The sequence below is a fragment of the Salmo trutta genome, chromosome 34 (genome assembly GCF_901001165.1).
Source record: "Salmo trutta chromosome 34, fSalTru1.1, whole genome shotgun sequence".
Taxonomy (NCBI): domain Eukaryota; kingdom Metazoa; phylum Chordata; class Actinopteri; order Salmoniformes; family Salmonidae; genus Salmo; species Salmo trutta.
In genome coordinates this window covers 8,882,235-8,910,056 of record NC_042990.1, presented here as the reverse complement: position 1 = coordinate 8,910,056, position 27,822 = coordinate 8,882,235, and the positions used below count along the sequence as shown (strand labels likewise).

At 42.0% G+C, this 27,822-nt stretch overlaps 3 protein-coding genes across 7 annotated transcripts; 2 read left to right on the top strand and 1 right to left on the bottom strand.

Moving 5' to 3' along the window:
* Nucleotides 1-6: 6 nt before the first annotated feature.
* Nucleotides 7-16,649, bottom strand: LOC115173479 (myelin-associated glycoprotein). 4 transcript variants are annotated; one of them, XM_029731592.1, is made up of 9 exons: nucleotides 16,383-16,649; nucleotides 16,200-16,281; nucleotides 5,220-5,588; nucleotides 2,167-2,478; nucleotides 1,657-1,923; nucleotides 1,389-1,485; nucleotides 1,246-1,264; nucleotides 846-935; nucleotides 7-674 (listed from the first exon to the last, which is right to left on the bottom strand). In XM_029731592.1, the coding sequence occupies exons 1-9, from the start codon at nucleotides 16,404-16,406 to the stop codon at nucleotides 591-593; spliced, it is 1,344 nt and encodes a 447-aa protein (XP_029587452.1). In that variant the 5' UTR covers nucleotides 16,407-16,649; the 3' UTR covers nucleotides 7-590. The 4 variants fall into 4 exon arrangements, with proteins under 4 accessions (XP_029587452.1, XP_029587454.1, XP_029587453.1 ...); XM_029731594.1 differs by having other exon boundaries at nucleotides 16,200-16,310; nucleotides 16,383-16,419; XM_029731593.1 differs by lacking the exons at nucleotides 16,200-16,281; nucleotides 16,383-16,649 and adding exons at nucleotides 6,398-6,479; nucleotides 6,581-6,859.
* LOC115173481 (formyl peptide receptor 2) lies at nucleotides 7,477-13,685 on the top strand. The gene is made up of 2 exons (XM_029731599.1): nucleotides 7,477-7,932; nucleotides 11,216-13,685. The coding sequence occupies exon 2, from the start codon at nucleotides 11,217-11,219 to the stop codon at nucleotides 12,258-12,260; it is 1,044 nt and encodes a 347-aa protein (XP_029587459.1). The 5' UTR covers nucleotides 7,477-7,932; nucleotide 11,216; the 3' UTR covers nucleotides 12,261-13,685.
* On the top strand, nucleotides 15,008-27,712 carry LOC115173480 (C3a anaphylatoxin chemotactic receptor-like). Of its 2 annotated transcripts, none has more exons than XM_029731597.1 (2): nucleotides 15,008-15,243; nucleotides 25,211-27,712. In XM_029731597.1, the coding sequence occupies exons 1-2, from the start codon at nucleotides 15,194-15,196 to the stop codon at nucleotides 26,274-26,276; spliced, it is 1,116 nt and encodes a 371-aa protein (XP_029587457.1). In that variant the 5' UTR covers nucleotides 15,008-15,193; the 3' UTR covers nucleotides 26,277-27,712. The 2 variants fall into 2 exon arrangements, with proteins under 2 accessions (XP_029587457.1, XP_029587458.1); XM_029731598.1 differs by lacking the exon at nucleotides 15,008-15,243 and adding an exon at nucleotides 17,670-17,808.
* The last annotated feature ends 110 nt before the right edge of the window (nucleotides 27,713-27,822 follow it).

Here is a 27,822-nt window from a genome sequence, read left to right as displayed (position 1 = left end):
GTAGAATGGCATTAACAGATTTATCCGACTGATTACCACACAACCCACAACCCCCTGCATGGTTTAACATCCTCTACAGAGAAGACGACAGCAATACACTGATGATGCTGAACCACAAACCAAAATCCTTCAAGAACAATTTAGTACTATTTTAGGAAATACAACTATCAGTGCATAAAGCATTGCATTAATCCAGATACACAGGCTTACACATTGAGATGTAAATACATAGCTCACAGGGGCAACACAGAGGCATTATGCCCATTGAGTTTATCCATTTGTACACTGAAAATACAGAAGTTATGGTTCATCTTACGCATGAATCCAAAGATATCCAATTTGGCCATCAATGCCCCCTTTTAAAAAAAATCAGGTGCATGACGCCTCTGAATCATTTTGAACTCTTTCAGGCGAAGTACACTAGCAGAGGTGATGACATTCAGAAAACATCAGGTTAAAATATATAATATCATGTCTTTTGTGACTAAAAATTATGCAGTATGATCCGAAGCAAAAGATACAAGATGATCATTTTCCATACGAAAGCTAAAATGAAAAGGTCAAATCTGGAGCTGTTTTGCCATGTGGTTTCAGGGCGCAGCTCTTTCACTTCTTCTGCCAATTCCATTGGGGTTTTCATGAGAGTGAGCTTTACCTGGGGCAGCCCTGGTCATCTGTCAGAGGAAAACATTGTGTATGGACACACACACCAACACATTTATGATTTTTAACTGTACCTTATACAAATGAATCCTCACACATAACAGTTAGCTTAAATACCTAAAAACTCAAACTTGGTATTTTGTTGTTTTGAGTTCATATTTGAGGTTTTTCTTCATAGTCACCTGGAGTTCGTCATAGTCAGAGCTGGTGCTGGCGATCCTTAGGTTGGTGTATGTGTTGTCCGCTTTCCCTGAGAGGGAGAGCTCTATCTGCTAAAATATTGAGGATAAATCATTTCATGTAAACAGAGGAGTCATATTACCCAACAGAGGTAGCAATACTATGTAACATTTAATACGAAATAGGAGTATTAGCGTTACACGTTTTATACAAAACCCCAGTAAATTTTGTCAAAGACGCAACATGTATAATAGTCATAAGTTAAAGTTAAAGTTTTGACGTGGAATTTAACACATCAAACTCTGAGTATCAAACTGCGTCATCTACTGCCAATGTCTTAAAATTGCTCAGTGGTTGAGGTTGGTTAAACAGAATATTATGAAATGAAAATGTTCCTCTTACTTTCAGTCTTCTGGAGAGACTTAATAGGGAAGGAAAAGGGGGAACTTGGGTTAGAACAAAGAGGATTGGAACAGTCCTTCAAGAAATCTATTATATAAATCTATTCCTAAACTCGATGGGCATGACTACGTAAACAATGATACCTTTTATATTTATACACATCCACGGTGACGGTCAGAACATAAAGCAACACCATCACTCCACAGATGATGTAGGGGGCCATCTTGAAAAATTGGTCACCTGAAAACAATCGGAATAGAACATGTGTTTTTAAAGTTAATTTGTTGTCCATTTGTCTTGAGTGTTACCCATAACAGCACTTTTCAACAAATCAAATGGCACTCTATTTCGTATAGTGCACGATTAGGTCAAACGTAGTGCACTATTCATAAAGTGAACAAAATGGCTTACTTTCGAACTCCAGAGGCATGGCCTTTGACCTCTGTGATCCGTTCTGGTTGTGGGCCTCACAGAGGTAGAGCCCGCTGTCCGCCTTGCTGACCAGGAGGACTAGTGTCTGCCCATTGGCCTTCCAGGTCACCTGCCCACTGATGTCTTTGTACCAGGAGTAGCGCTCCACCGGTGGGTTGGCATCACTCTGGCAGATCAGGGTCACTGCCCTACCCTCAGGCACAGGCCCTGTTGGGTTGGACAGGGCTACAGTGTTTTTAGGGGCATCTGGAAGACAAAATCCACACAGTTAATTCAACTTCCTGTGAAGTATACAAGCTCATTTTGATTTAAAATATTAAACACCAATTCCCACGGGGAACGTTCGTCATGTGAGCGTCAACGAGCGTGCGAATGATAGAAATATAACATATTGAAGTGAATGAGAGAAAACAGAAAAAAATACAAATGATTAGAGTTTAAACACAGAATAAGGAGATTACACTACTGTTTAGGGTTGTGGTCTCTCACACAGAACATTGAGGGTCAGGTTCCCCTGAGTCGTCTTGGTGGTGCCCCCTGGCTGCAGTGTGTAGCGGGCAGAGCATTTGACCATCAGCCCGTGATGGGGGAGGGAGGCGGTAAAGGTCAGGGTGGAGGTCATGGTCATGAGCCCATCTATACCCTCCTGTAGCTGGCTCTCAACACTTCCACCCAGCCCAGAGGTCCAGGTCAGGGAGGGTGGCAATGTAGGGCAAGGGGCGGGGGCAGAGCAGCTCAGTGTACCCTGCTCCCCCTCTATGATGTTGCCCATAGGGATCAGTTGGGGTCTGGGTGGGGTGACTGGGTGGATGAAGATATGTGGGAGAAAGGGTGATATTGAATCAATAACATGACAGAAAGTGGCCTGGGTATAGCTCAATGGCATGCCGTGTGGGGCAACCAGGTTGAAACTAACTTTGCTAACAATATCACTTTTCATGTTGAGTATTTGATTCTAGGGGCTCGATTCAATCAGATCCGCTTTAGCCGACACCCGCAAACGGTTGTTTTGGTGATTTCTGAGGTGGAATAGTTCAAATCCACAAATGGATCCTTGCGTTACCTTATCTGGGACACTGAATTGGACCAGCCGATTTCACAATTTGACAAATCCCATGCAGACACATTAGAAGTAGGCAGTTCTGAAAATGTTGCCTCATTGATGACTTTCAACTGCATAAATAAGGAGAACGTAACCAGGTGGCTTTTGTTGGCTATAGCCCATTTAGTTTAATAATATTACTTGAGAGTAATTATTTCTATCATCGATAGAGCCTACACTTTCTATCACTGTTTTGAACTTCTAAAGTGGTAGGGATAATAAGGAAGGAAGTGGTTTGTGACACACAAGAGCAGCCACTCACCAATTTGTCAGCTCTTACCGCAGTCACATGTCCAACACCACCAAAACATCCATTATGCGGATGTCGGCCAAAACGCGTTAACGCTCCATCTGACTGGATCGAGCCCTATGTTTGCTGTTAGTATTCATAAGAGTTCAATCTAGTCATTTTGTTAGAATGTTTAGCCCTAAGGGTATAATTTAATTGGAAATCATATACAGTGCATTCGGAAAGTATTCAGACCCCTTGACTTTTCCTACATTTTGTTATGTTACAGCCTTATTCTAAAATGGATTAAATTGTTTTTTTTCCCTCATCAATCTACACACAATACCCCATAATGACAAAGAAAAAACACGTTTTTAAAAATGTTAGTAAATTTATTACAAATAAAAAACTTAAATATCACATTTACATGAGTATTCAGACCCTTTACTCAGATCTTCGTTGAAGCACCTTTGGCAGAGATTACAGCCTTGAGTCTTCCTGGGTATGACGCTACAAGCTTGGCACACCAGTATTTGGGGAATTTCTCCCATTCTTCTCTGCAGATCCTCTCAAGCTCTGTCAGGTTGGATGGGGAATGTTGCTGCACAGCTATTTTCAGCTTTCTCCAGAGATGTTAGATTGGGTTCAAGTCTGGGCTCTGGCTGGGCTTAACCCGAAACCACTCCTGCGTTGCCTTGGCTGTGTGCTTAGGGTCATTGTCCGGTTGGAAGATGAACCTTCACCACAGGTTGAGGTCCTGAGCGCTCTGGAGCAGGTTTTCATCAAGGATCTCTCTGTACTTTCCCTTGATCCTGACTAGTATCCCAGTCCCTGCCGCTGAAAAACATCCCCACAGCATGATGCTGCCACCACCATGCTTCACAGGAGGGATGGTGCCAGGTTTCCTCCAGACGTGACGCTTGGCATTCAGTCCAAAGAGTTCAATCTTGGTTTCATCAGACCAGAGAATGTTGTTTCTCATGGTCTGAGAGCCTTTAGGTGCCTCTTGGCAAACTCCAAGCGGGCTGTCATGTGCCTTTTACTGAGGAGTGGCTTTCGTCTGGCAACTCTACCACAAAGGCATGATTGGTGGAGCACTGCAGAGATTGTTGTCCTTCTGGAAGGTTCTCCCATCTCCACAGAGAAACTCTGGAGCTCTGTCAGAGTGACCATCGGGTTCTTGGTCACCTCCCTGACCAAGGAAGTATCACGTTTCAGGTATGACCCAGATGCAGACAGTGTCAAAGTAACAAAAGTTTATTTCTAAATACAGGGGCAGGTAAACGACAGGTCAAAGGCAGGCAAGGGTCAGTAATCCAGAGCAGATGCAATGGGTCCAGAACAGCAGGCATTCTCAGGGTCAGGGCAGGCAGGGGTCAATAATCCAGTGAGGTGGGGCAAGGCATAGAACGGCAGGCAGGCTCAGGGTCAGGGCAGGCAGAAGGGTCAAAACCAGGAAGACTAAGAAACAGGAGCAAGAAACAGACAAGAGCAGGGGAACAAACACTGGTAGGTTTCACAAACAAAACGAACCGGCAACAGACAAACAGAGAACACAGGTATAAATACACAGGGGATAATGGAGAAGATGGGCGACACCTGGAGGGGGGTGGAGACAAGCACAAAGACAGGTGAAACAGATCAGGGTGTGACAGGAAGAGTCTTGGTGGTTCCAAACTTCTTCCATTTAAGAATGATGGAGGCCACTGTGTTCTTGGGGACCTTTAATGCTCCAGAAATGTTTTAGTACCCTTCCCCAGTTCTTTGCCTCGACACAATCCTGTCTCTGAGCTCTACGGACAATTAATTCGACCTCAAGGCTTGGTTTTTGCTCTGACATGCACTGTCAACTTGGGACCTTATATAGACAGGTGTGTGCTTTTCAAAATCATTTCCAATCAATAGAGTTTACCACAGGCGGAATCCAATCAAGTTGTAGAAACATCTCAAGGATGATCAATGGAAACAGGATGAACCTGAGCTCAAATTCGAGTCTCATAGCAAACGGTCTGAATACTTGTATAAATACGGAATTTCTAAAATCCTGTTTTTGCTTTGTCATTATGGGGTATTGTATGTAGATTGATGAGGGAAAAATATATATAATCCATTTTAGAATAAGGCTGTAATGGGACAAAATGTGGCAAAAGTGAAGGGAGCTGAATACTTTCCAAAGGCACTGTATTTCTTAGGAAAAGTAAAATGCAGTACCTGTATGATTGATATTTACACCTGGTAGAAAGCTATACTTGAGGGGATTTGTTCCAGCACATTCCAGCCTAAAGATATATGTGTCATCATATCCTGCAGAGAAACTGTTGAAAATAGTGGTGCAGTTCTTGTTCAACAGATTTCCCAACATCACTCCCTTGATGATGTTCTTGGCATCCGTTTGGGCTGAGTGGAAAACGATATTTCCCCATTCTGAATGTTTCTTCCAAAGCCCATGGAGTGTGCAGTTTTTCAAGGGAGCATCAAACTCGGCAGGGATCTGGAATCTACATGGGACCATTAGGCAGGATCCACCAACAGCCACAATGCTTTGGGGCATCCACAGACTCCACTGTTGGCAGAGAGCACCTGGAGAACACCGCACCATCAACAAACACTGAACTGCAAAACCTGGACTCAGGGATAGACGTAACATAGTAAACATAAAATCTGTCTGCCTTCATTTAGTATGATATGTTACGAATTACAATTCGTTCATGATATATCACGCATTTCAATTTGTATAGTATGTTAAGAATTTGCAAAATGTATGATATGCTACGAATTCCACTTTGCTGTGCAAATGTTAGCTACAGTTGGTGGCTATGTGGTGTTAGGGTTAAAATTACGGTTGAAGTTAGGGTTAGGTGTTAGGGTTAGGGGTTAGTTTTAGGGGAAGGTTTAGCTAACTGGCTAAGTACTACTGTAAGTAGTTGCAAAGTTGCTATTTCGTTAAAATGCTAAAGTTGTCCGTGATTTGATTAAAAAATGAGACCTTTGGGTTGCTAGACGTTCACCTCTACCCATCCTCCCCGACCAACCTCCCTCCTTCCTTTCATTTTTTTTTGGCATTAATAACCTTCTGTCTTATGTAACCATACCAAACGTAATATATCATACTAATTTGAGTGTCACAGATTTACGTTTATTATATTACGTCTAGTCTATGAGACCAGGCTGAACAGCAAAACAAATTTCTCTGCACACACACACACACACACACACACACACACACACACACACACACACACAAAGATTTATCAATCTCACGCACATTTGTTCAAACGTACAAGCACACATTGCAGAGTTGTCAGTAAAATGTCAGTAAAATTGTCAGTAAGTCTAAGTGTGTACAGTTAAGAGGGACGTACAGTACGCTCAATTAGGGAGAAACTGACCTTTCAACAGAAAAATAGTGAAAGCAATAAACCACAGACCCATCTGTGATGTTGTTGAGGTGCCTTCCACAGTAACAATACACTTCAAATAAACATAGAGACAGAAAAATACTGTGTTTATTGTGTAATGCTTCTGAGATACTCTAAACGTGTCTTTTAGATTAAATTAGGAAAAAGCCTTACCTGTGACTGAATAATAGAGATCATGGATATTGAGATGACAGATATATCCAAAATGGCACAGGGTGTTCAATCAAAGCAAGAAGCTGTCTTTTCTTTTATATGCATTGGGAAATAAAGGGAAATCCAAACCCTGTTTGCTTAATGCTGAACCAATGACAAACATCAGAATAAAGAGGATGTTTGCTACAGTTGATGGAACATTAGAACATTTGCAATTGGTTGCAACATTCTGTGACAGGACATCTCTGACTTCTCTATTGTAATAAGGCACAACGTGATGACTTGACACAGTCTGCCACCGGAGTGCAACATCCCCATGTAGGAGCCACCAAAACTCTCAGGGGTCAGAGGCATCCTGCAGATAGCTTTTATTAAGCTCTGTATACAGTCGTGCAGTACATGCATCAGTAAGACAGCTATTGGTACATTTGGAAAGTGATATACTCTAACTAATCATAAAGTCATAATTTATTACTATTGATTTTGGGCGCATTCGCCTCATTCTGGGTGTGTCTGTTGGCTGAACATAGAGAATACAGGCAGGAAGTGGACACTAGGTGTCACGGCTGTCGGAAGGATCGGACCAAAGTGCAGCATGGTTGTAGTTCCACATATTTATTTATTCTGTGAAACGTTGCAATACACCAATAACTTGAATAACAAAAACAACAAACCGTGACGCAGAGAGAAATAAACACTACTCAAAAGATAACAACCCACAAACACAAGTGGAAAAAACCCTACTTAAATATGATCTCCAATTAGAGACAACGAGGACCGGCTGCCTCTAATTGGAGATAATCCCAACAAAAAAAACATAGAAATAGAAACCTAGAATAACCACATAGAAATAGATAACATAGAAAACCACCCAAAAACACCCCCTGTCACGCCCTGACCTACTCTACTATAGAAAATGACATCTTACAAGGGTCAGGACGTGACACTAGGACTCCAGTTGAAGAGGGAAGAGCGTCTAACAACCGAGTAAGGCATGGGCAGTAGTACACACCCCCTTCCACACCCCCTATCTGCGTGAGCGGAGAGAGGGGATGGGAAAGCCGATGGGAGCGAGAGAGATGGAACGTGAGAAAGAGAGAGCGAGAGACAGGAAGTTCACACATCTGATGACTTTTCTCTGGCCACTTCACCCAAGTGACACAATGACTTATGGCTGGAGTTCACATCACTTAGACACACAGACACACACACACACAGGAAGGACAGAGAAGATCGTGAGGATTGTCTGTAAACTAAAGACACACAGCTTAGAACTATGAACCTCCACGCTTTGGTCAACCTCTGAAGCTAAACATGCTGGACAGCTACTACTGAAGCATCTCAACTCATAGGTAAGTATTATCAGTATGAATAACAACAACCGTATACAGCGTTTTTTTGGGATTACTTTTCATTTAGTTTCTTAAATCACTTTATTTTGATATTTTCAAATACAGGAGAGAATATTCTCTAGATGTTCTGACTATCTATACTGGCCACCCAAACTGTACACGTACGTAGCTGTAGCATGCTATAGCCTATTCTGGACAAATTATGAGATTCTGTGGATAGTTAGCTGAACAGATCATCTGTCAGGGACTATATAAAGAAATATGTTACCCTTTATCTGTGTCCATTGCAATATCACCACTTGCCAGCTCAAATTGAGTTGCCAACAAAACGGATAATGATTAGCCACTGATATACGTTACTAGATTAAAATATTGAGTAAAATCTAGGCTAGATATGGATGTTTTTTTTTCAGCATTCCTTGAAACTTAATTTAGCCAGCAACAGTAAGTCATTGTGAACAAAGTTTCTTCTACCTTTTACGAGCAGGGGCGAACAGCAGTTAATCACGTAGGCGAGCATAAATATTGTAGTAACACAAACAGTGCCATAAAACAGGAGGTGTAACAGAACAATGCAATCTTCATCATGTATACAATGAAGTCCAGAACAATCAGTCCACTGTGCTAGACACATTGCTCATGAAGTCGCCAGTACATACAGTATGTCAGTCACATCTAACGATAAGACATAATTCTTGACAATAAAGAAATGAAGGAGAAAGGATTTTACTTTGTAAGGTCTATTTACATGAATGAAATACATCCTCAAACTGATAAAGAACAACCAATGAATGTAGCCTGTCAATATTGACTTTGACCTAGTGCAGAGAGACAGCTTTATGACAACGCAAGAATTTAGGGGGATTCAAATCGTATTAGCGTCATATCAAAGAAGCCTCTGCTCATGAAACAACACAAAACCGTACGAGAGGTGGAGTGAGTCCTTGGCTCATGGCACAATAACACATTCCTAATAGTCTTGCTCCTAGGTAAACCCCATCCCTTATATAGACTGGAAGCTTATTGGTTGCCAGACAACAGGACTATGTTTTGTTTTACTGTTTGCTCACTCATGGGAATATATATACAGTGCATTCGGCAAATATTCAGACCCCTTGAGTTTTTCAATATTTTGTTACATTACAGTCTTATTCTAAAATGGATTAAATAGTTTTTATTTCTCATCAATCTACACAAAATATCTGATAATGACAAGGCAAAAAAAAACATTTTTTATATATTTTTGCTAATTTATTCAAAACAAAAAATTAGCTGGTGACCAAGAACCCGATGGTCACTCTGACATAGGTCCAGAGTTCCTCTGTGGAGATGGGAGAACCTTCCAGAAGGACAACCATCTCTGCAGCACTACACCAATCAGGCCTTTATGGTAGGTTTGTCAGACGGAAGCCACTCCTCTGTAAAAGGCACATGACAGCAGCTCGCTTTGTCCTTTTAAAAAGGATGCCTAAAGGACTCTCAGACCATGAGAAACAAGACTCACTGGTCTGATGAAACCAAGAGTGAACTCTTTGGCCTGAATGCCAAGCTTCACATCTGAAGGAAACCAGGCACCGCTCATCACCTGGCCAATACTATCCCTACGGTGAAGCATGGTGGTGGCAGCATCATACTATGGGGATGTTTTCAGAGGTAAACCAAATTAATAAATTTTAGAATAAGGCTGTAACCTCTTCTGCAGATTTACTATCTCACCACCAGGGGGTGTTGCAGCACCCCTACTTCTCGCAGCTATGACGCAGAGAGACTGGTCAAATGAGTCATAAGCCAAAAACATTTTATGATTCCTGTCTATGCATGCCTCTGGGAAGGAAATGGAGATACTGTATGCGAAGAGGATCAGGATGGCAGTCATGTTCAGACAACGTTCCTTGTTGGACTGATATGTTTTAGGGGGATTGCAGACAGTATGTCAATATCCGATGAATTGTATAGTATGGAGGTTGGTGGAACCTTAATTGGGGCTCGTGGTAATGGCTGGAGTGGAATCGGTGGAATGGTGTCAAATACAAAGTGGAATGAGTGGAATGGTGTCAAATACATGAAACAGGTGTTGATATTCCATTTAGTCCATTCCAGCCATTATTATGAGCCGTCCTTCCCTCAGCAACCTCCTGTGGTGTGCACAGGAGGTTGCACACCACAGGAGGTTGCTGAGGGGAGGAACTGTGGGTAGTTCACAGTCCCAGACCCCCGCCACATACTCACAAAAATACACACACACGCCTTCCCAGTCACAGACACAAAATGACTCAGACACAGACATAGGAATGGACTGTCATGAATAGATTACATCATGCCTGGTACACAACATCTCATCTGAAGATTCAGAATACTTCCTAAACAGCAAAATATATTTCATTTTAATCTTAAAGTCAAGATTTTATAGAGTTCTGTTCATTTGTGACTATGAGTCCTCTTCCTGATAATATTAAACCTCTTAAGGATCTGCCCCTTTTTGAAAGTTTTTGCCTAAAATGACATACCCAAATCTAACTGCCTGTTGCTCAGGCCCTGAAGCAAGGATATGCATATTATTGGTACCATTTGAAAGGAAACCCTTTGAAGATTGTGGAAATGTGAATATAACACAATAGAACATGGAATGTAGGAGAATATAACACAATAAATCTGGTAAAAGTCAATACAAAGAAAAAAAACGAACTTTCTTTTGTATTTTTTGTACCATCATCTTTGAAATGCAAGAGAAAGGCCATAATGTATTATTCCAGCCCAGGTGCAATTTAGATTTTGGCAACTATATCGCAGCAGTGTATGTGTAAAGTTTTAGACTGATCCAAGGAACCATTGCATTCCTGTTCAAAATGTTGCATCAAGACTTCCCAAATGTACCTAATTTGTTTATTAATAACTTTTCATGTTCAAAATTGTGCACTCTCCTCAAACAATAGCATGGTATTCTTTCACTGTAATAGCTACTGTAAATTGGACAGTGCAGTTAGATTAACAAGAATTTAAGCTTTCTGCCAATATCAGACATATCTATATCCTGGGAAATGTTCTTGTTACTTACAACCTTATGCTAATCACATTAGCCTACGTTAGCTTAACCGTCTCTTGGACAGGACACCTATCCCGAATAAGTTTTTAACTGACTGGCTGCTGGCTGTGTCAAAGTGTTCTACCATTAGAGGAAACAGTGTTACACAATATGACTAATCTAGAGGAAAGCCATTAAGTATACTGTAGATTAGAAGGAAGTCATTCTGTGTATTCAAACTATTGTCGCCCTTTTTTACAGAATGACACCAAACGCCACACTTCTGTTCGTCCTTGTCACCTCAGCCGCCCGAGATGACGAAGCCAAGGTGGTGGACATCGATGCCGTCATGAAGAAATTAAACATTGTCCTTCTCACGCTGACCATTGTATTGGGCACCACGGGCAACTCTGTAGTCATCTGGGTGGCAGGCTTCAAGCTCAATCCTAGCGTCACCAATGTGTGGCTGGTCAACCTGGCTGTGGCCGACCTCATCTTCTGCCTGAGCCGTGTGCTCTCACTGACCAAGAAGCTCTTCTTCGACTACTGGCCGTTCGGCATCTTCTTATGCAAGTTTAATGGCTTCTTCAGGTATACCAACATGTTCTGCAGTGTGTTCCTGCTCGCCGTCATCAGCATGGACCGGACGCTCTGCATCTGGCACCCTGTCTTTACCAAACGGCGTAGGACGATCTGCGCCGCCCGCCTGGTGAGCGCCGGCGTGTGGGCGGTGGCGGCCATTTTGAGCGCCCCCTACTTCGCCTACCGCAGGGTTTACTTGGACAAGAACAACCTGAGCAAGTGCTCTCTGGAGGACAATGAGCCGAATGGCGATAATAGCACGAAGCTAGCGCTCTACCTAATGCGCTTCCTATGCGGTTTCCTGCTTCCTTTCCTCATCATCCTCTGCTGCTACATCCTAGCAGGGTTAGGCATCCGACGCACCCGCCTGTTAGGCAAGTCACGTCCACTCCGTATCCTGGTATCGCTGGTCTGTGCCTTCTTCCTGTGCTGGGCGCCCTACCACTGCCTCCTACTGGCAAAGATGGTGAACAGCAACAGTACGTTGGTGACGGGGGGGCTGACAGTGGCCACAGCCTTTACCTACTTCAACAGTTGCGTGAACCCGCTGCTGTACTTCTGTATGGGGTTGGACATGAGAGGGTCGAGGTTCAGGCAGACCTTAGTGGGGGTGTACCGGAGAGCACTAGCCGATGACAGAGATGGTCGCTCCACGCAGTCCAACGAGCGCACAGTGGATAATAGCTCTGGCTCTGCGTCACAACCTACACTTAGTCTCAAGTGAATGTGGCCCACGTCTGAGGGAAGTCACATTTGGTATGAGGAGTGGTTTCAGTCCTTATTAGCTCACAGGCTAGTTAACACTGAATAGGCTTTCCCAACTTGTGTAGACAAACATTTTTCATAATTTTTTTATCAGTTGGGATACATATAGACATAGGGTAACTGTGAATTTACATAAATTACTCAATAAATCAGTTTCACATTTTCTAAGTGTTATGTGACGAAAATCCCAGAAGGAAAGTGGAACTGTGCCAAGGAAATATAAAATAACATATCAGGAGGAAGTGGTACAACTTTTGGGGAAAGTCATAGATGACTTCAATCATGCTATGTTTTAATGAGTGTCATGTTTCAACAGTGGAAAAACAAGGACATTTATTCCCATTTTCCATTTCAGCTTTTCCATTTAGAATCATTGTCTACTACAGGGCAGCATCCTTATGTGCCGCTGGTGAATTTTCCATATTGCTGACACCTCATTCACTCTCATTGATGATACAAAGAGGGGAAAATAAAGAGTTGAGAGAAAATAGGTAGAGGGGAGTCAGAAGAAGAGGATGTGATCTGGACAACTTGACTTGAGGAAGCGGGGTGGTCGCTTGTTTCTCTTTTAGTCACCACATTGCTCCTCCTAGTCAGACTGTCTCTATCATGTCTCAGTCATATGACTGGTCTCTCCTTCAGACGAACTGTATCAGAAGTGAACAAAGTGGCTTAGCTTAAGCTCTGTGGTTGCCAGATCAGATAAAACCGGATGGCCATGTTTCCACTTAATATGCAACGTCAGACACCACACTCACAGCGGAAGAGAAATGAAAACCACAATTCACTTTCTGACTCTCTCTCGCTCTCTCCCTCCTTCCCTCTCACTCACTCTCTCTCTTTCTCTCATTCTCCTCTCTCTGATAATATTTTTCAGGACTCTTGTACTAAAATAAAAAGTGTGAAAGAGACAATTCAGCCAAGATCTATTTATCTTTTGATAAATATTCTCAATGAGAATCAAAACTGTTTTCCTGTATTGTCTGAAACTGTGTCGCTGGCGGTGTCGTTCATGAAAGGCCTAAACGCCCAGGATGCAGAGAAACAGAAATCCCCCTCAGGTTCAATGGAGGAAAGGAACATAAATGGATGGGAACAAACAGAACAGACCAGCCAGCCGCACCCTCATCTTTTTGATGCTCTGTCCTTTATCGATGTAAAATTATTTTTTTAATCAATGTGTGTAAAACAAATTGACCAATTGCAATTGTCGAGAAAGTACCATGCCAACGGATATCACATTCTTCAACCAACATGTTGACCTATTGGAAGAGGGAACTCTTACTGTATGTCTGATTCATTTGATTTGTCATGAGTCAAAAGGTCTTGAATTGAGCAACATGTTAAATAATAAAATGGGTTGAAGCCAGTGGGGTGAAGGGTGCTGCTGTGTATGTAAGTACACAAGTTATGTTTTTCTTTGCTTCTGTTTCAGCAACACACATCCTCTATAGTTGTTTTTTTCACTGGTCAACATTCACAAGGGGGCGACAAAGGTTTTCTTGATGTCTTCTCATTTGTTGTGAAAGCAAAAGAAGAGTCCCTCTTGTCTCGTTGTCTTCCCTTGCTAGCAAGTTGGCTGAACACTGCAAGCTAGCTGGCCTTTTGAAATAATTGGATGTCTAATGAAATAATATTAAATGGCAAATTCTTTCCGGTGTAACCTACAACATTATCCCAATTTGATTTGCTGCTTCAATGTATTGGCTCCCATATCAGCTAAACATAGAATGTCCAAATTTTTTGTCGGAGCCCCTCCTGTTTTAAGCCCCACCTGTTTAGCTAAAAAATTTAATGTTGCCTGTTTTGCATGCTATTTTGGCATTAATATTATATATCAAAATTATTATTGAGTTAATAAAGCTGCATACAAACATGTTCTCTTTGTTGCTTTCTTGAGTAAGACATCTCCAAAATGCAGGTGTTTCAGCCTAGCTCAGTTTTTTCTGTGGTGGAGAGGCAGCCAGTGGAAAACACAGAGTGTAGGGATTGGTAATCTTCTCTAGTTGTGCCGTGATTGGCTCAGTGCTCTGTCACTCATGGGGACACTATGTCACCACAAAATCTACAGGGAGAGCTAGAAAGTTCAAGCCCCCTTGGGAGCTGTCATAGATTTACATTAGAAGTGCCCATCCAAGAAGGCTCAAGGTCATTGGCCACAGATAAAATGACATCAAATCACGTTATATCTACCGTAGCTTTGATTGGACATGTCCACATCATAAGTTTAAAATCTTAGCTAGCAAGCTAGACAAGCAGTCATCATCATGAATCACGTCGGCAAATCCTTTTCAATCCTTGTTATATGAATAGAAATGATAGATAAAACGTATCAGTGCTCATCGGCCATTGGATATTAACATTACACAACAAGTTGGAAATGGCAAATTCAGCAATGAGTGGTTTGGAAGGAATCAGTGGCTAACTGCAAGTGTTGCAAAGTAATCACTATTTTTCTTCCACTGCCTGCTATTCGGTGGTGGTGTGTGGTCTAAGTCTGTGTTTAAGGGTCTCTTTTCCAAGCTTAAAAGGATAAACATTCACACGCAACACCATGGACCAGAAAAGGTTGAATACATAGGCCATGTTGTTAATCCAGCATGACTTCTGCCGTCGTCAAAACAGCTGGAAACTCAGAACTGGGAAATCTCAGACTACAGTGAGTTCAAGACAACTGGGAACTTTGAAAAAAACAAGCTCCGACTGAGAAAAAAAGTTTTGAATGGTCATCCAACTCGGAATTCCGAGTCGAGAACTCACGCCTCCTTCTAGAGCTCCGACCTGAAGATCACTGACGTCATCATGATTCAACCTTGTTTCTTTTCCACAGTTCCCAGTTGTCTTGAAAGCACCATAAATCCAGAGGATGCCAGACTTTGATGACAAAGTTTCATGACAAAATTTTCCCACGAGAAGGACTGCCACGCAACCTTCCTGTTCAGGTGAGCACAGCACAACAAGTCCAAAAATGTATTGTATGCTGCTGCATAAATGATGTAATATGCCAGGGAGATGTGTATACTTTTGCTTAGAAAATAATACTAAGTGTATGTTGTGTAGTAAGATGTTAGTAGCCCATGTGCCTCACCCAATAGTTTGGTCCCTTTCCCCTTCATAACTTAGCCTACTGTTCTGACTTGGTGGTGCACATTTAGCCTATAGCCTGTTTTAGAGAAACGTTATCATCGAATATTGTAAGAGCTTTCATTGTCTGCTTATATGCCCCCTTTATTTGTCCTACAGTTCTGACTTGGTGTACAGAGAGTATATTGTAAAAATGGCCCATGTTCTGAACTCTGTCGCTGTACATTTCAAAAGTGCTGAACAAATAGTTATATTGACTACGTCCGTATTAGCTCGCTCGTTAATGTCTTAATCGAAATTACGGATTGCCTCTTATCTGCTCATTGTTCCCTTATGTCATAGTTTGTACAACTCAATTGTCAGTAGAAACCACATTTGTCAGCCATATCAGCTATGTTTTTTAAAAAGGATTCACTCCATGGTGCTGAAAAGAAAGCTCTGCTCTTGGGACAGCTTAAAGTAGGCCCTAACAGTTTGTGGGCACTGTTTGTCACCGTTATAGTGCAATTCATGTATTGTTTAGTGTTGTGTTGTGTAGTGGCGTTGCTGGCATGCCCCATGCTAAAATCGGCACTGATCTTCTTTGATTTATTGTTTGAACAGTCGCTAAGATTATATTTATTTATCAATGCCAAATAGGCTGCTTATTTAGTCCCAAGCTAAACTGAGACCATAATCTTGAAGTTTAAGTGATTTTAAAGATGATTAGCTGTGAAATAATCACATTTATAATTAAACAATATGTTATCAGTAAAATGTCAGTAAAATTGTCAGTAAGTGTATCAGTTAAGAGGACAATCAGGAAGAAACTGACCTTTCAGCAGAAAAATGGTGAAAGCAATAAACCACAGACCCATCTGTGAGGTTGTTGAGGTGCCTTCCACAGTAACAATACACTTCAAATAAACATAGAGACAGAAAAATACTGTGTTTATTGTGTAATGCTTCTGAGATACTCTAAACGTGTCTTTTAGATTAAATTAGGAAAAAGCCTTACCTGTGACTGAATAATAGAGATCATGGATATTGAGATCACAGATATATCCAAAATGGCACAGGGTGTTCAATCAAAGCAAGAAGCTGTCTTTTCTTTTATATGCATTGGGAAATAAAGGGAAATCCAAACCCTGTTTGCTTAATGCTGAACCAATGACAAACATCAGAATAAAGAGGATGTTTGCTACAGTTGATGGAACATTAGAACATTTGCAATTGGTTGCAACATTCTGTGACAGGACATCTCTGACTTCTCTATTGTAATAAGGCACACGTGATGACTTGACACTGTCACGCCCTGACCTGAGAGAGACAGTTTATTTCTCTATTTTGTTAGGTCAGGGTGTGGGGTGGGCATTCTATGTTTTGTATTTCTTTGTTTTGGGCCGAGTGTGGTTCCTAATCAGAGGCAGCTGTCTATCGTTGTCTCTGATTAGGAATCATACTTAGGCAGCCTTTTCCCACCTGTGTTTGTGGGTAGTTGTTTTGTGTTCCTGTACATGACAGAACTGTGTGAGGTCGTTTCACCTGTGTTATTTTTGTTTGATTTAATAAATAATCATGAATACGTTGCATCTTGGTCCCCTCTCTACAACGATCGTTACAGACACAGTCTGCCACCGGAGTGCAACATCCCCATGTAGGAGCCACCAAAACTCTCAGGGGTCAGAGGCATCCTGCAGATAACTTTTATAAAGCTCTGTATACAGTCGTGCAGTACATGCATCAGTACGACAGCTATTGGTACATTTGGAGAGTAATTAACTCTAACTAAAATCTGCAATAAAACAAAATATTGTGATTGAATGATGCATTTAGATCCTTATATAAAGTAGTATCATTTGATACTTTGAGATTGGGATGGCACCATGAAAAAGCCCTTATCTTGACCTAATTAGCGACTAACTACACCATCATTCATCATAAAGTCATAATTTATTGAGGCATTCACCTCATTCTGGGTCTGTTGGCTAAAAATAGAGAATACATGCAGGAAGTGGACACTCTAGGACTCCAGGGAAGAGTGTCCAACGACCGAGTAAGGCATGGTCAGTAGTGCACACCCCCTTCCAACTCTTGCCCCTTGTATCTGTGTGAGCAGAGAGAGGAGGTGGGAGATAGGGAATGGGAGCAAAAGAGATGGAGCGTGAGAAAGAGAGAGCTAGAGGCAGGAAGTTCACTTTTCTGTAGGCTTTTCACCCAAGCGGCACAATGACTTGTGGTTGGGGGCCACATCATTTAGACATGCACACACAGACACACTCACACAGACACAGGAAGGATAGAGAAGATCGTGAGGATTGTAGGGACCCAGACCTATCTGTAAACTAAAGACACACAGCTTAGAACTATGAACCTCCACGCTTTGGTCAACCTCTGAAGCTAAACATGCTGGACAGCTACTATTGAAGCATCTCAACTCATAGGTAAGTATTATCAGTATGAATAACAACAACCGTATACATCGTTTTTTTGGGATTACTTTTCATTTAGTTTCTTAAATCACTTTATTTTGATATTTTCAAATACAGGAGAGAATATTCTCTAGATGTTCTGACTATCAAGAGACGATTGGTTCGATTTAGTAAACTCTTTTGACATGAAGCAACTTCGTCTTCTGACTATCAATATTGGCCACCCAAGCTGTACACGTACGTAGTTGTAGCATGCTATATCCTATTCTGGAGAAATGATGAGATTCTGTGGATAGTTAGCTGAATATATACAGATCGTCCGTCAGGGACTATATAAAGAAGATACTGTACGTTACTCTTTATCTGCGTCCATTGCTTTCCATTGCAATATCATCAAATGCCAGCTCAAATTGAGTTGCCAACAAGACGAATAATGATTAGCCACTGATATATATATAACTACTGTAGATGAAAATATTGAGTAAAGTCTAGGCTAGATATGGACTGTTTGTTTTGCAGAATTTATTGAAACTTAATTTAGCCAGGAACAGTAAGTAATTGAAAACAAAGTTTCTTCTACGTTTACGAGCAGGGGCGAACAGCATCTGTCAGTCACATCTAACAATAAGACATCATTCTTTATCTTGACAATAAAGAAATCAAACAGAAATAGTATCTCATGTTTGTCAAAGACAAATTATCGGATTTTACTTTGCTAGGTGTATTTACATGAATGAAATACATCCTCAAACTGATAAAGAACAAACAATGAATCTACCCTGTCAATATTGACTTTGACCTAGTGCCAAGAGCAAGCATTATGGCAACGCAAGTATTTACATGGGAATGCAAATTGTATTAGCGTCATATCAAAGAAGCCTCTGCTCATAAAACAACACAAAACCGTACGAGAGGTGGATTGAGTCCTTGACTCATTGCACAATAACACTTTCCTAATAGTCTTGCTCCTAGGTAAACCCCATCCCTTATATAGACTGGAAGCTTATTGGTTGCCAGACAACAGGACTATGTTTGTTTTACTGTTGGCTCACTGAAGGGAATATACATATACAGTGCATTCGGAAAGTATATGAGTAAAGAATCTGAATACTTATGTAAATGTGATATTTCAGTTTTTTTGCTTTTATACATCTCAAAATGTTTCTAAAAACCTGTTTTTGCTTTGTCATTATGGAGTATTGTGTTTTGATTGATGAGTATAAAAACAATTGAATCCATTTTAGAATAAGGCTGTAACATAACAAAATGTGGAAAAAGGGAAGGGGTCTGAATACTTTCCAAATGCACTGCTCACTGATTGGAATATTCAGCTCTTCTGCAGTTTTACTATCTCACCACCAGTGGAGCTGCAACACCCTCAGCACCCCTACTTCCCACGGCTATTACCGCCACAGCAGAGGTCACGAGTCATGGAGTTAGTCAAATTCAAATTCCATGTGAAGTCACGGTAATTCGGCTTCTCCAAGCTCTGATGCTGCTGATGGTCATTAGTAGCCTACCAAACTTGCTAACTGCCTGGTACTCACCACTCTATTGTCACTCTGAGATCAATGCAAATGTAATCGAAAATCTAATCAAACACTTCATGAGAGCCCATGAGCTCATGTTGCACAACATTTCTATAGGCTATGCAATTGCGTGAGAAAACAGAGTGATGGCCTCTACTAAAAAGAAGAGGATCCCATCAGCTAGGCCTACTATATTTATTTCTCAACTTTCCTAATATTAAGCACCTTGCTTCTCTTTACAGCATGAAAATGAACCTTGGGAAAAGCGGCCTCCATTCGCTATTTAAGTGCATAGATGAAATATGTATTTTTTTACCCTGCCCCTGTTTCGAGACAGGTGCATGATAACGGTCCATTCCAAATCAAAACAAATTTCACAGATATTATTTAGTATATGTAAAGCCAAGATTAAATTAAAAATAGTGTGATGGGTGACAATATTAGCCTACTTGTGAATGAAATATTATCACTTGTGAATGATGCCCAGCATAAGGCAAGAAACAGAGCAGACCTTTTTTTTGCTACTTTTTCAAATCATTGTCCCACACATCATGTAGCCTAGCCCATCGGCCTATATGTTTTGATAAGGTTTGCATCACAACTAAAGTGGCCATGTAACTGTAGATTCTAACTGGCTTACATACGCAGTGCGTGAGTTTCAAGTTTGGGGAAGATCATTTTCACCTTTAAAATGCACCTTTATAATAGAAGCATTACATGCATAATTCCATTTCTTTCACATTTGATAATGGTGTTTTTCAGCTAATGGAACATTCGGTTTATAGCCTACTGCCGTTTGTGCATTGCTGCACAAATAGTTTGTCAACATTTTAAGCTAAACGTTCTGATCTGTTGCATCAGCCTCATTGCGTTTTTCTTTTCATGCTAGCAGTTGTATAAATTTGGGATCTATCGCATCCCACAACTGTCCCAGACTATGTTTGGAATATTTATTTCTCACACAGAATAGGTCAACTTTTGTACTATGTGTGGTTGTAGATTGATATAGGCTAGAGCTTTTGCTGTTCATTAGGCCTACTCATCTTGTTGGCTGACGAAAAGTAAATTCTTCCAAAATCTTTAATACGTGCCTCGGAATTGGATGAGGACGCATGCAGTTGCCACCCCGAAGGCGTAAGGCCTAAGGGCACAACCGCCACTGGCCGCAAAATGTATGGATTCTCTTAGGGGGCATTATGGTCAAACAAAGGGGATGCCACTGGGAAATTTGAGGCATTATCAAGTGCTTGTCAAATTGTGAATGAGAGACTGATGCAGTATGTACAGCCTGCACAAAAAATAAAGCAGAGCTCATGCCTTTCATGTGACTTCTTTCAAATCATCATTAGAGTCTCATCATGCAGCCTTACAATGTATTAAAATCAAACCATATACCCCAACATTTGTATCGCAACTAAAGTTACATAAATAACTCTAAATTAAGCATATAGGAGTACCTGTTTCTTTGTTAACCACTCAACACAGAATTGCCACATGTGCGCACTCCCTCAAATTGTTTGGAGAAAATAGCATAGCCAGATCAGGATCTAACATAAGGACAACTCAGAGTATGCTATTCTATTCTTCTGAAATAGACTACATTTTCTTCATATCATGTTTCTTTAGACCTGTCTAAAATAAATAATGGATTTATTGTGAAGGTGTAGGCTATATTGTGTGGAAGCCAGGAGATGCAAAATGTGTTTGTTAATTAACTGTCACATACCGTGAGACCGGCAATTATTTGCTAGACAATCACCGGCTGATGAAATTTCATGACCGCCACAGCCCTAGTTATAAGCCAAAACCATTATACGATTCCTGTCTATGCATGCCTCTGGAAAGGAAATAGAGATACTGTATGCAAAGAGGAGCAGGATGGCGATCATGTTCTTACAAGTTCCTTGTTGGACTGATATATTTTAGGTGGAATGCAGAGAGTATGTCAATATCCAATGAATTGTATAGTATGTGAGTGTGCACCACAGGAGGTTGGTCAAATCAAATCAAACTTTATTTGTCACATGCGCCGAACAGGTAGACCTTACCGGGAAATGCTTACTTACAAGCCCTTAACCAACGATGCAGTTCAAGAAAAAGTTAAGAAAATGTTTACCAAATAAACGAAAGTAAAAAATTATCAAAAGTAACACAATTAAATAACAATAACGAGGCTATATACAGGGGGTACCGGTTTCCGAGTCAGTGTGCGGGGGTACAGGTTAGTCAAGGTAATTTGAACATGTAGGTAGGGGTAAAGTGACTATGCATAAATAATAAATAGCGAGTAGCAGCAGTGTAAAAACAAATGGGGGGGGGGGGTTCAATGTAAATAGTTCGGGTGGCCATTTAATTAATTGTTAAGCAGTCTTGTGGCTTGGGAGTAGAAGCTGTTAGGGAGCTGTGGGGACGTTGTATTGATTAATGTGATGACTGCTGTTCCTCGATTGATTAACTGTTTATAATTATGTGATTAAATTAATCAGATACTTATTAACTCAGTAACCTGGGGCACCATGGGAAAGTTTGGTTTTATTGAGTTTCTATTTCCCAAATTAACAAAAAAAAATATCAGAATATCAATTTTACAACAGTTGCTAATTAATTAATTTCCTTTACAGTCTTATCCTGAACATCGCATAATCTGGGAATCTGCACAAACCCGAGTCCCACTAAATAAGTCTGTACCATACCAATTGAGTTGATTATTTATTTACTAACAAGCTAAAAGGATAATATAAGATACACAAACAGAGTCTAGGCTATTGATTAGAACTTAATACAATGAAACAGGTCCCTAGCGGGCCAACACAATATGACACATTTCACAAATGGAGATTTAAAAAGAGAGAGAAAGAGAGAAAAGCACACTTGTGTACATTTGTAAACTATGCTTAGTTTAGCCCTAACCTTGCCCCGAACTGCCGCTCTTATGGGTCAGAATATAATGATGTAATTACGTGTCAAATTTCTCGGATGGGGTATCTCCTCGTGGACCGAGATCCTCCTTCTCCTCTGATGGCGACACCTGTTGTTACCGGGTGTAACTATCTGATTGTCCACACGATGTCAGTGTCACATTGAGGGAGAGGTTGTTGTCCTGGCACCACACTGCTAGATCTCTGACCTCCTCCCTATTAACTGTCTCATCGTTGTCAGTAATCAGGCCTACCACTGTTGTGTCGTCAGTTGTGGTGTTGGAGTCGTGTTTGGCACGCAGTCGTGGGTGAACAGGGAGTACAGGAGGGGACTAAACACGTACCCCTGAAGGGTCCCCCGTGTTGAGGATCAGCATGGCAGACGTGTTGTTGCCTACCCTTACCACCTGGGGGAGGCCCGTCAGGGAGTCCAGGATCCAGTTGCAGAGGGAGTTGTTTAGTCCCAGGGTCCTCAGCTTAGTAAGGAGCTTTCTGGACACTATGTTGTTGAACGCTGAGCTGTAGTCAATGAACAGCATTCTCACATAGGTGTTCCTTTTGTCCAGCTGGGAAAGGGCAGTGTGGAGTGCGATTGAGATTGCGTCATCTGTGGATCTGTTGGGGCGGTATGCGAATTGGAGTCGGTCTAGGGTATCCGGGATGATGCTGTTGATGTGAGCCATGACCAGCCTTTCAAAGCACTTCAAAGCTACCGACGTGAGTGCTATGGGGAGGTAATCATTTAGGCAGGTTACCTTCGCTTCCTTGGGCACAGGGACTACGGTGGTCTGCTTGAAACATGTAGGTAGTACAGACTCGGTCAGGGAGAGGTTGAAAATGTCAGTGAAGACACTTGCTTGAATGTTGACCTGCTTAAAGGTCTTGCTCACATCGGCTACTGAGAGCGTTATCACACAGTCGTCTGGAACAGCTGGTGCTCTCATGCATGCTTCAGTGTTGCTTGCCTCGAAGCGAGCATAAAAGGCATTTAGCTCGTCTGGTAGGCTCGCGTCATTGGGCAGCTCGCAGCTGGGTTTCTCTTTGTAGTCCGTAATAGTTTTCAAGCCCTGCCATATCCGACGAGCATCAGAGCCGGTGTAGTAGGATTCAATCTTAATCCTGTATTGACGCTTTGCCTGTTTGATGGTTCGTCTGAGGGCATAGCGTGATTTCTTATAAGCGTCCGGATTAGTGTCCCGCTCCTTGAAAGCGGCAGCTCTAGTCTTAAGCTCAATGCAGATGTTGCCTGTCACTGTGGGGACGACGTCGTCGATGCACTTATTGATGAAGCCGATGACTGAGGTGGTACACTCCTCAATGCCATTGGATGAATCCCGGAACATATTCCAGTCTGTGCTAGCAAAACAGTCCTGTAGCGTAGCATCCACGTCATCTGACCACTTAGGTATTGAGCGAGTCACTGGTACTTCCTGCTTTAGTATTTGCTTGTAAGCAGGAAGCAGGAGGATAGAATTATGGTCAGGTTTGCCAAATGGACGGCGAGGGAGAGCTTTGCATGTATCTCTGTGTGTGGAGTAAAGGTGGTCGAGAGTTTTTTTTCCTCTGGTTACGCGTGACATGCTGGTAAAAATTTGGTAAAACGAATTTAAGTTTGCCTGCCACTATGAACGCCGCTTCTGGATGAACATTTTCTTGTTTGCTTATGGCCTTATACAGCTGGTTGAGTGCGGTCTTAGTGCCACCATCAGTTTGTGGTGGTAAATAGACGGCTACGAATAATATAGATGAGAACTCTCTTGGTAGATAGTGTGGTCTACAGCTTATCATAAGGTACTCTGTCCTCAGGCGAGCAATACCTCGAGACTTCTTTAATATTAGACATTGCGCACCAGCTGTTATTGACAAAAATACACACACCCCCACCCCTCATCTTACCAGACGTAGCTTCTCTGTCTTGCCGGTGCATGGAAAATCCTGCCAGCTCTATATTATCCATGTCGTTGTTCAGCCACGACTTGGTGAAAAATAAGATATTACAGATTTGAATGTCCCGTTGGTATTATAGTCTTGATCGTATAACATCCATTTTGTTTTCCAATGATTGCACGTTGGCCAATGGTAGTGGAGGTTTACTCACTCACCTACAAATTCGCAGAAGGCAGCCCGATCTCCGCCCCATTTTTCTCCGTCTTTTCTTCATGCAATGACGGTGATTTGGGCTCGTTTCTGAGAAAGAAGTTATTCTTTTGCGTCGGACTCGTTAAAATAAAAATCTTTGTCCAGTTCGAGGTCAGTTATCGCCGTTCTGATGTTCAGAAGTTATTTTCGGTGATAAGAGATGGTAGTAGCAACATTATGTACAAAATAAGTAAAAAAATAAGTTACAAACATCTCAAAAAAACTAACAAAATAGCACAGTTGGTTAGGAGTCCTTAAAATGGCAGCCATCCCGTCCGGCACCTTAATTGGGGAGAACGGGCTCGTGGTAATGGCTAGAGTGGAATGGTGTCAAATACATGAAACAGGTGTTTGATACCATTCCATTTACTCCGTTACAGCCATTATTTTGAGCCATCTTCTCCTCAGCAGCCTCCTGTGGTGTGCACTTTGTCAATTTTTAAAAAAAAGGGTAAAACTGTGGGTAGTTCACAGTCCCAGACCCCCGCCACATACTCAACCAGATACATACACACACAGACAAAGAATGACACAGACATAGAATTAGACTGTCATGAATAGATTACATCATGCCTGGTACACAATATCCCATCTGAAGATTCCATATACTTCCTAACGTCAAGAATTTATAGAGTTCTGTCCATTTGTGACTATGAGTCCTCTTCCTGATAATAATAACTGACTGGCTATTGGCTGTGATAAAGTGTTCTACCATTAGAGGAAACAGTGTTACACAATATGACTAATCTAGAGGGAAGCCATTAAGTATAATGTAGATTAGAAGGAAGTCATTCTGTGTATTCAAACTATTGTCGCCCTTTTTTACAGAATGACACCAAACGCCACCCTTCCGTTCGTCCTCGTCACCTCAGCCGCCCGAGATGACAAAGCCAAGGTGGTGGACATCGAGGCCATCATGAACAACTTAATCATTGTCCTTTACACACTGACCATTGTATTGGGCACCACAGGCAACTCTGTAGTCATCTGGGTGGCAGGCTTCAAGCTCAAGCCCACCGTCACCAATGTGTGGCTGGTCAACCTGGCCGTGGCCGACCTCATCTTCTGCCTGAGCCGTGTGCTCTCACTGACCAAGAAGCTCTTCTTCGACTACTGGCCGTTCGGCATCTTCTTATGCAAGTTCAATGGCTTCTTCAAGTATGCCAACATGTTCTGCAGTGTGTTCCTGCTCGCCGTCATCAGCATGGACCGGACGCTCTGCATCTGGCACCCCGTCTTTACCAAACGGCGTAGGACGATCTGCGCCGCCCGCCTGGTGAGTGCCGGCGTGTGGGCAGTGGCGGCCATTTTGAGCGCCCCCTACTTCGCCTACCGCCAGGTTTACCTCGGCAAGAACAACCTGAGCAGGTGCTCGCTAGATGTCAAGGAGTCAACGAAAGGCGATAACAGGGCTAAGCTAGCGCTCTACCTAATGCGCTTCCTATGCGGTTTCCTGCTTCCTTTCCTCATCATCCTCTGCTGCTACATCCTAGCAGGGTTAGGCATCCGACGCACCCGCCTGTTGGGCAAGTCACGTCCCCTCCGTATCTTGGCATCGCTGGTCTGTGCCTTCTTCCTGTGCTGGGCGCCCTACCACTGCCTCCTACTGGCAAAGATGGTGAACAGCAACAGTACGGTGGTGAAGGTGGGGCTGACAGGGGCCACAGGCTTTGCCTACTTCAACAGTTGTGTGAACCCGCTGCTCTACTTCTGTATGGGGTTGGACATGAGAGGGTCGAGGTTCAGGCAGAGCTTAGCTGGGGTGTACCGGAGAGCACTAGCCGATGACAGAGATGGTCGCTCCACGCAGTCCAACGAGCGCACAGTGGATGATAGCTCTCGCTCTGCATCACGACTTGCAATGGTGAATGTGGCCAACATCAGTCTCAAGTGAATGTGGCCAAAGTCTGAGGGAAGTCACATTTGGTATGAGGAGGAGTTTCTGTCCTTATTAGCTCACAGGCTAGTTATAGCTGAATAGCTTGTGTAGACAAACATTTTTCATATTTATTATCAGTTGGGATACATATAGACATAGAGTAACTGTGAATTTATGTAAATGCCTCAGGAAATAATTGTCACACTTTCGAAGTGTTATGTGATGAAAATCACAGAAAGAAAGTGGAACTGTGCCTAGAATATATAAAATAACATATCAGGAGGAAGTGGTACAACTTTTGGGGAAAGTCATAGATGACTTCAATCATGCTATGTTTTAATGAGTGTCATGTTTGGAAAACATGGAAAAGTGGGAAAACAAGGATATTTATTCCCATTTTTCATCCCATGAGACAAGATTGTAATTGGAAATGACGAAATTGGGGTGAAAAAGGGGAGTAAAATGTAGTTTACCGGTGTAAACTACAACATTATTGACATGTTGCTTAAGGGACAGCTCACAATTTACTGGGGGACTGGGGTGGTCCAAAATAGGGGAGGGTTTGTGTTTTTTTTATTGGGCACTGGTTTTACTAGATAATTTCTTCCATCCTAGCCAAATGTCCTCATCTGCTTGCATGCGCCTCCTCTATATCAAGGTGTTTTGTTACTTCCTTAAATGCACATGCTTTTCCGTGTGCTAACTTTAACTATACCACAAGTCAGTATAGTCTACCAGTCTAACGGTCTATCCAGCATTCATAGTGACAATAGTGGTAGGTGGATCATTTGTCCAGATCTGCAATAGGCTAACTAACAATCACACCACACATAAAACCATTCAAAGCTGCACCTTAATTCACTCTCATTGATGATTCAAAGGGGGGGGGAATAAAGTTGAGAGAAAATAGGAAGAAAGGCAAAAGGGAGTCAGAAGCAGAGAATGTGATCTGAACAACTTGACTTGAGGAAGCGTGGTGGTCGCTTGTTTCTCTTTTAGTCACCACATTGCTCCTCCTAGTCAGACTGTCTCTATCATGTCTCAGTCATATGACTGGTCTCTCCTTCAGACTAACTGTATCAGAAGTGAACAAAGTGGCTTAGCTTAAGCTCTGTGGTTGCCAGATCAGATAAAACCGGATGGCCACGTTTCCACTTAATATGCAATGTCAGACACCACACTCACAGCGGAAGAGAAATGAAAACCACAATTCAACTCGCTTTATGACTCTGTCGCTCCTTCCTTCTCTTTCTCTCTCTCTATGTTCTTCTCCTCTCTCTGATTATATTTTACAGAAAGAAAAAGTGTGAAAGAGAATTCAGCTGACATCTATTTATCTTTTGATAAATATTCTCAATGAGAATCAAAGTCCCACCTGTTTTGAGCCCCACATGTTTAACAAAAAAAAGTTACAATTATTTTTGACTTAATAAAGCCACATACAAACATGGTCTCTTTTTTGCTTTCTTGAATAAGGCAGCTCCAAAATGCAGGTGTTTCAGCCTAGCTCAGTGCTTTCTGTGGTGGAGACCCAGCCAGAGGAAAATACAGAGCGTAGGGG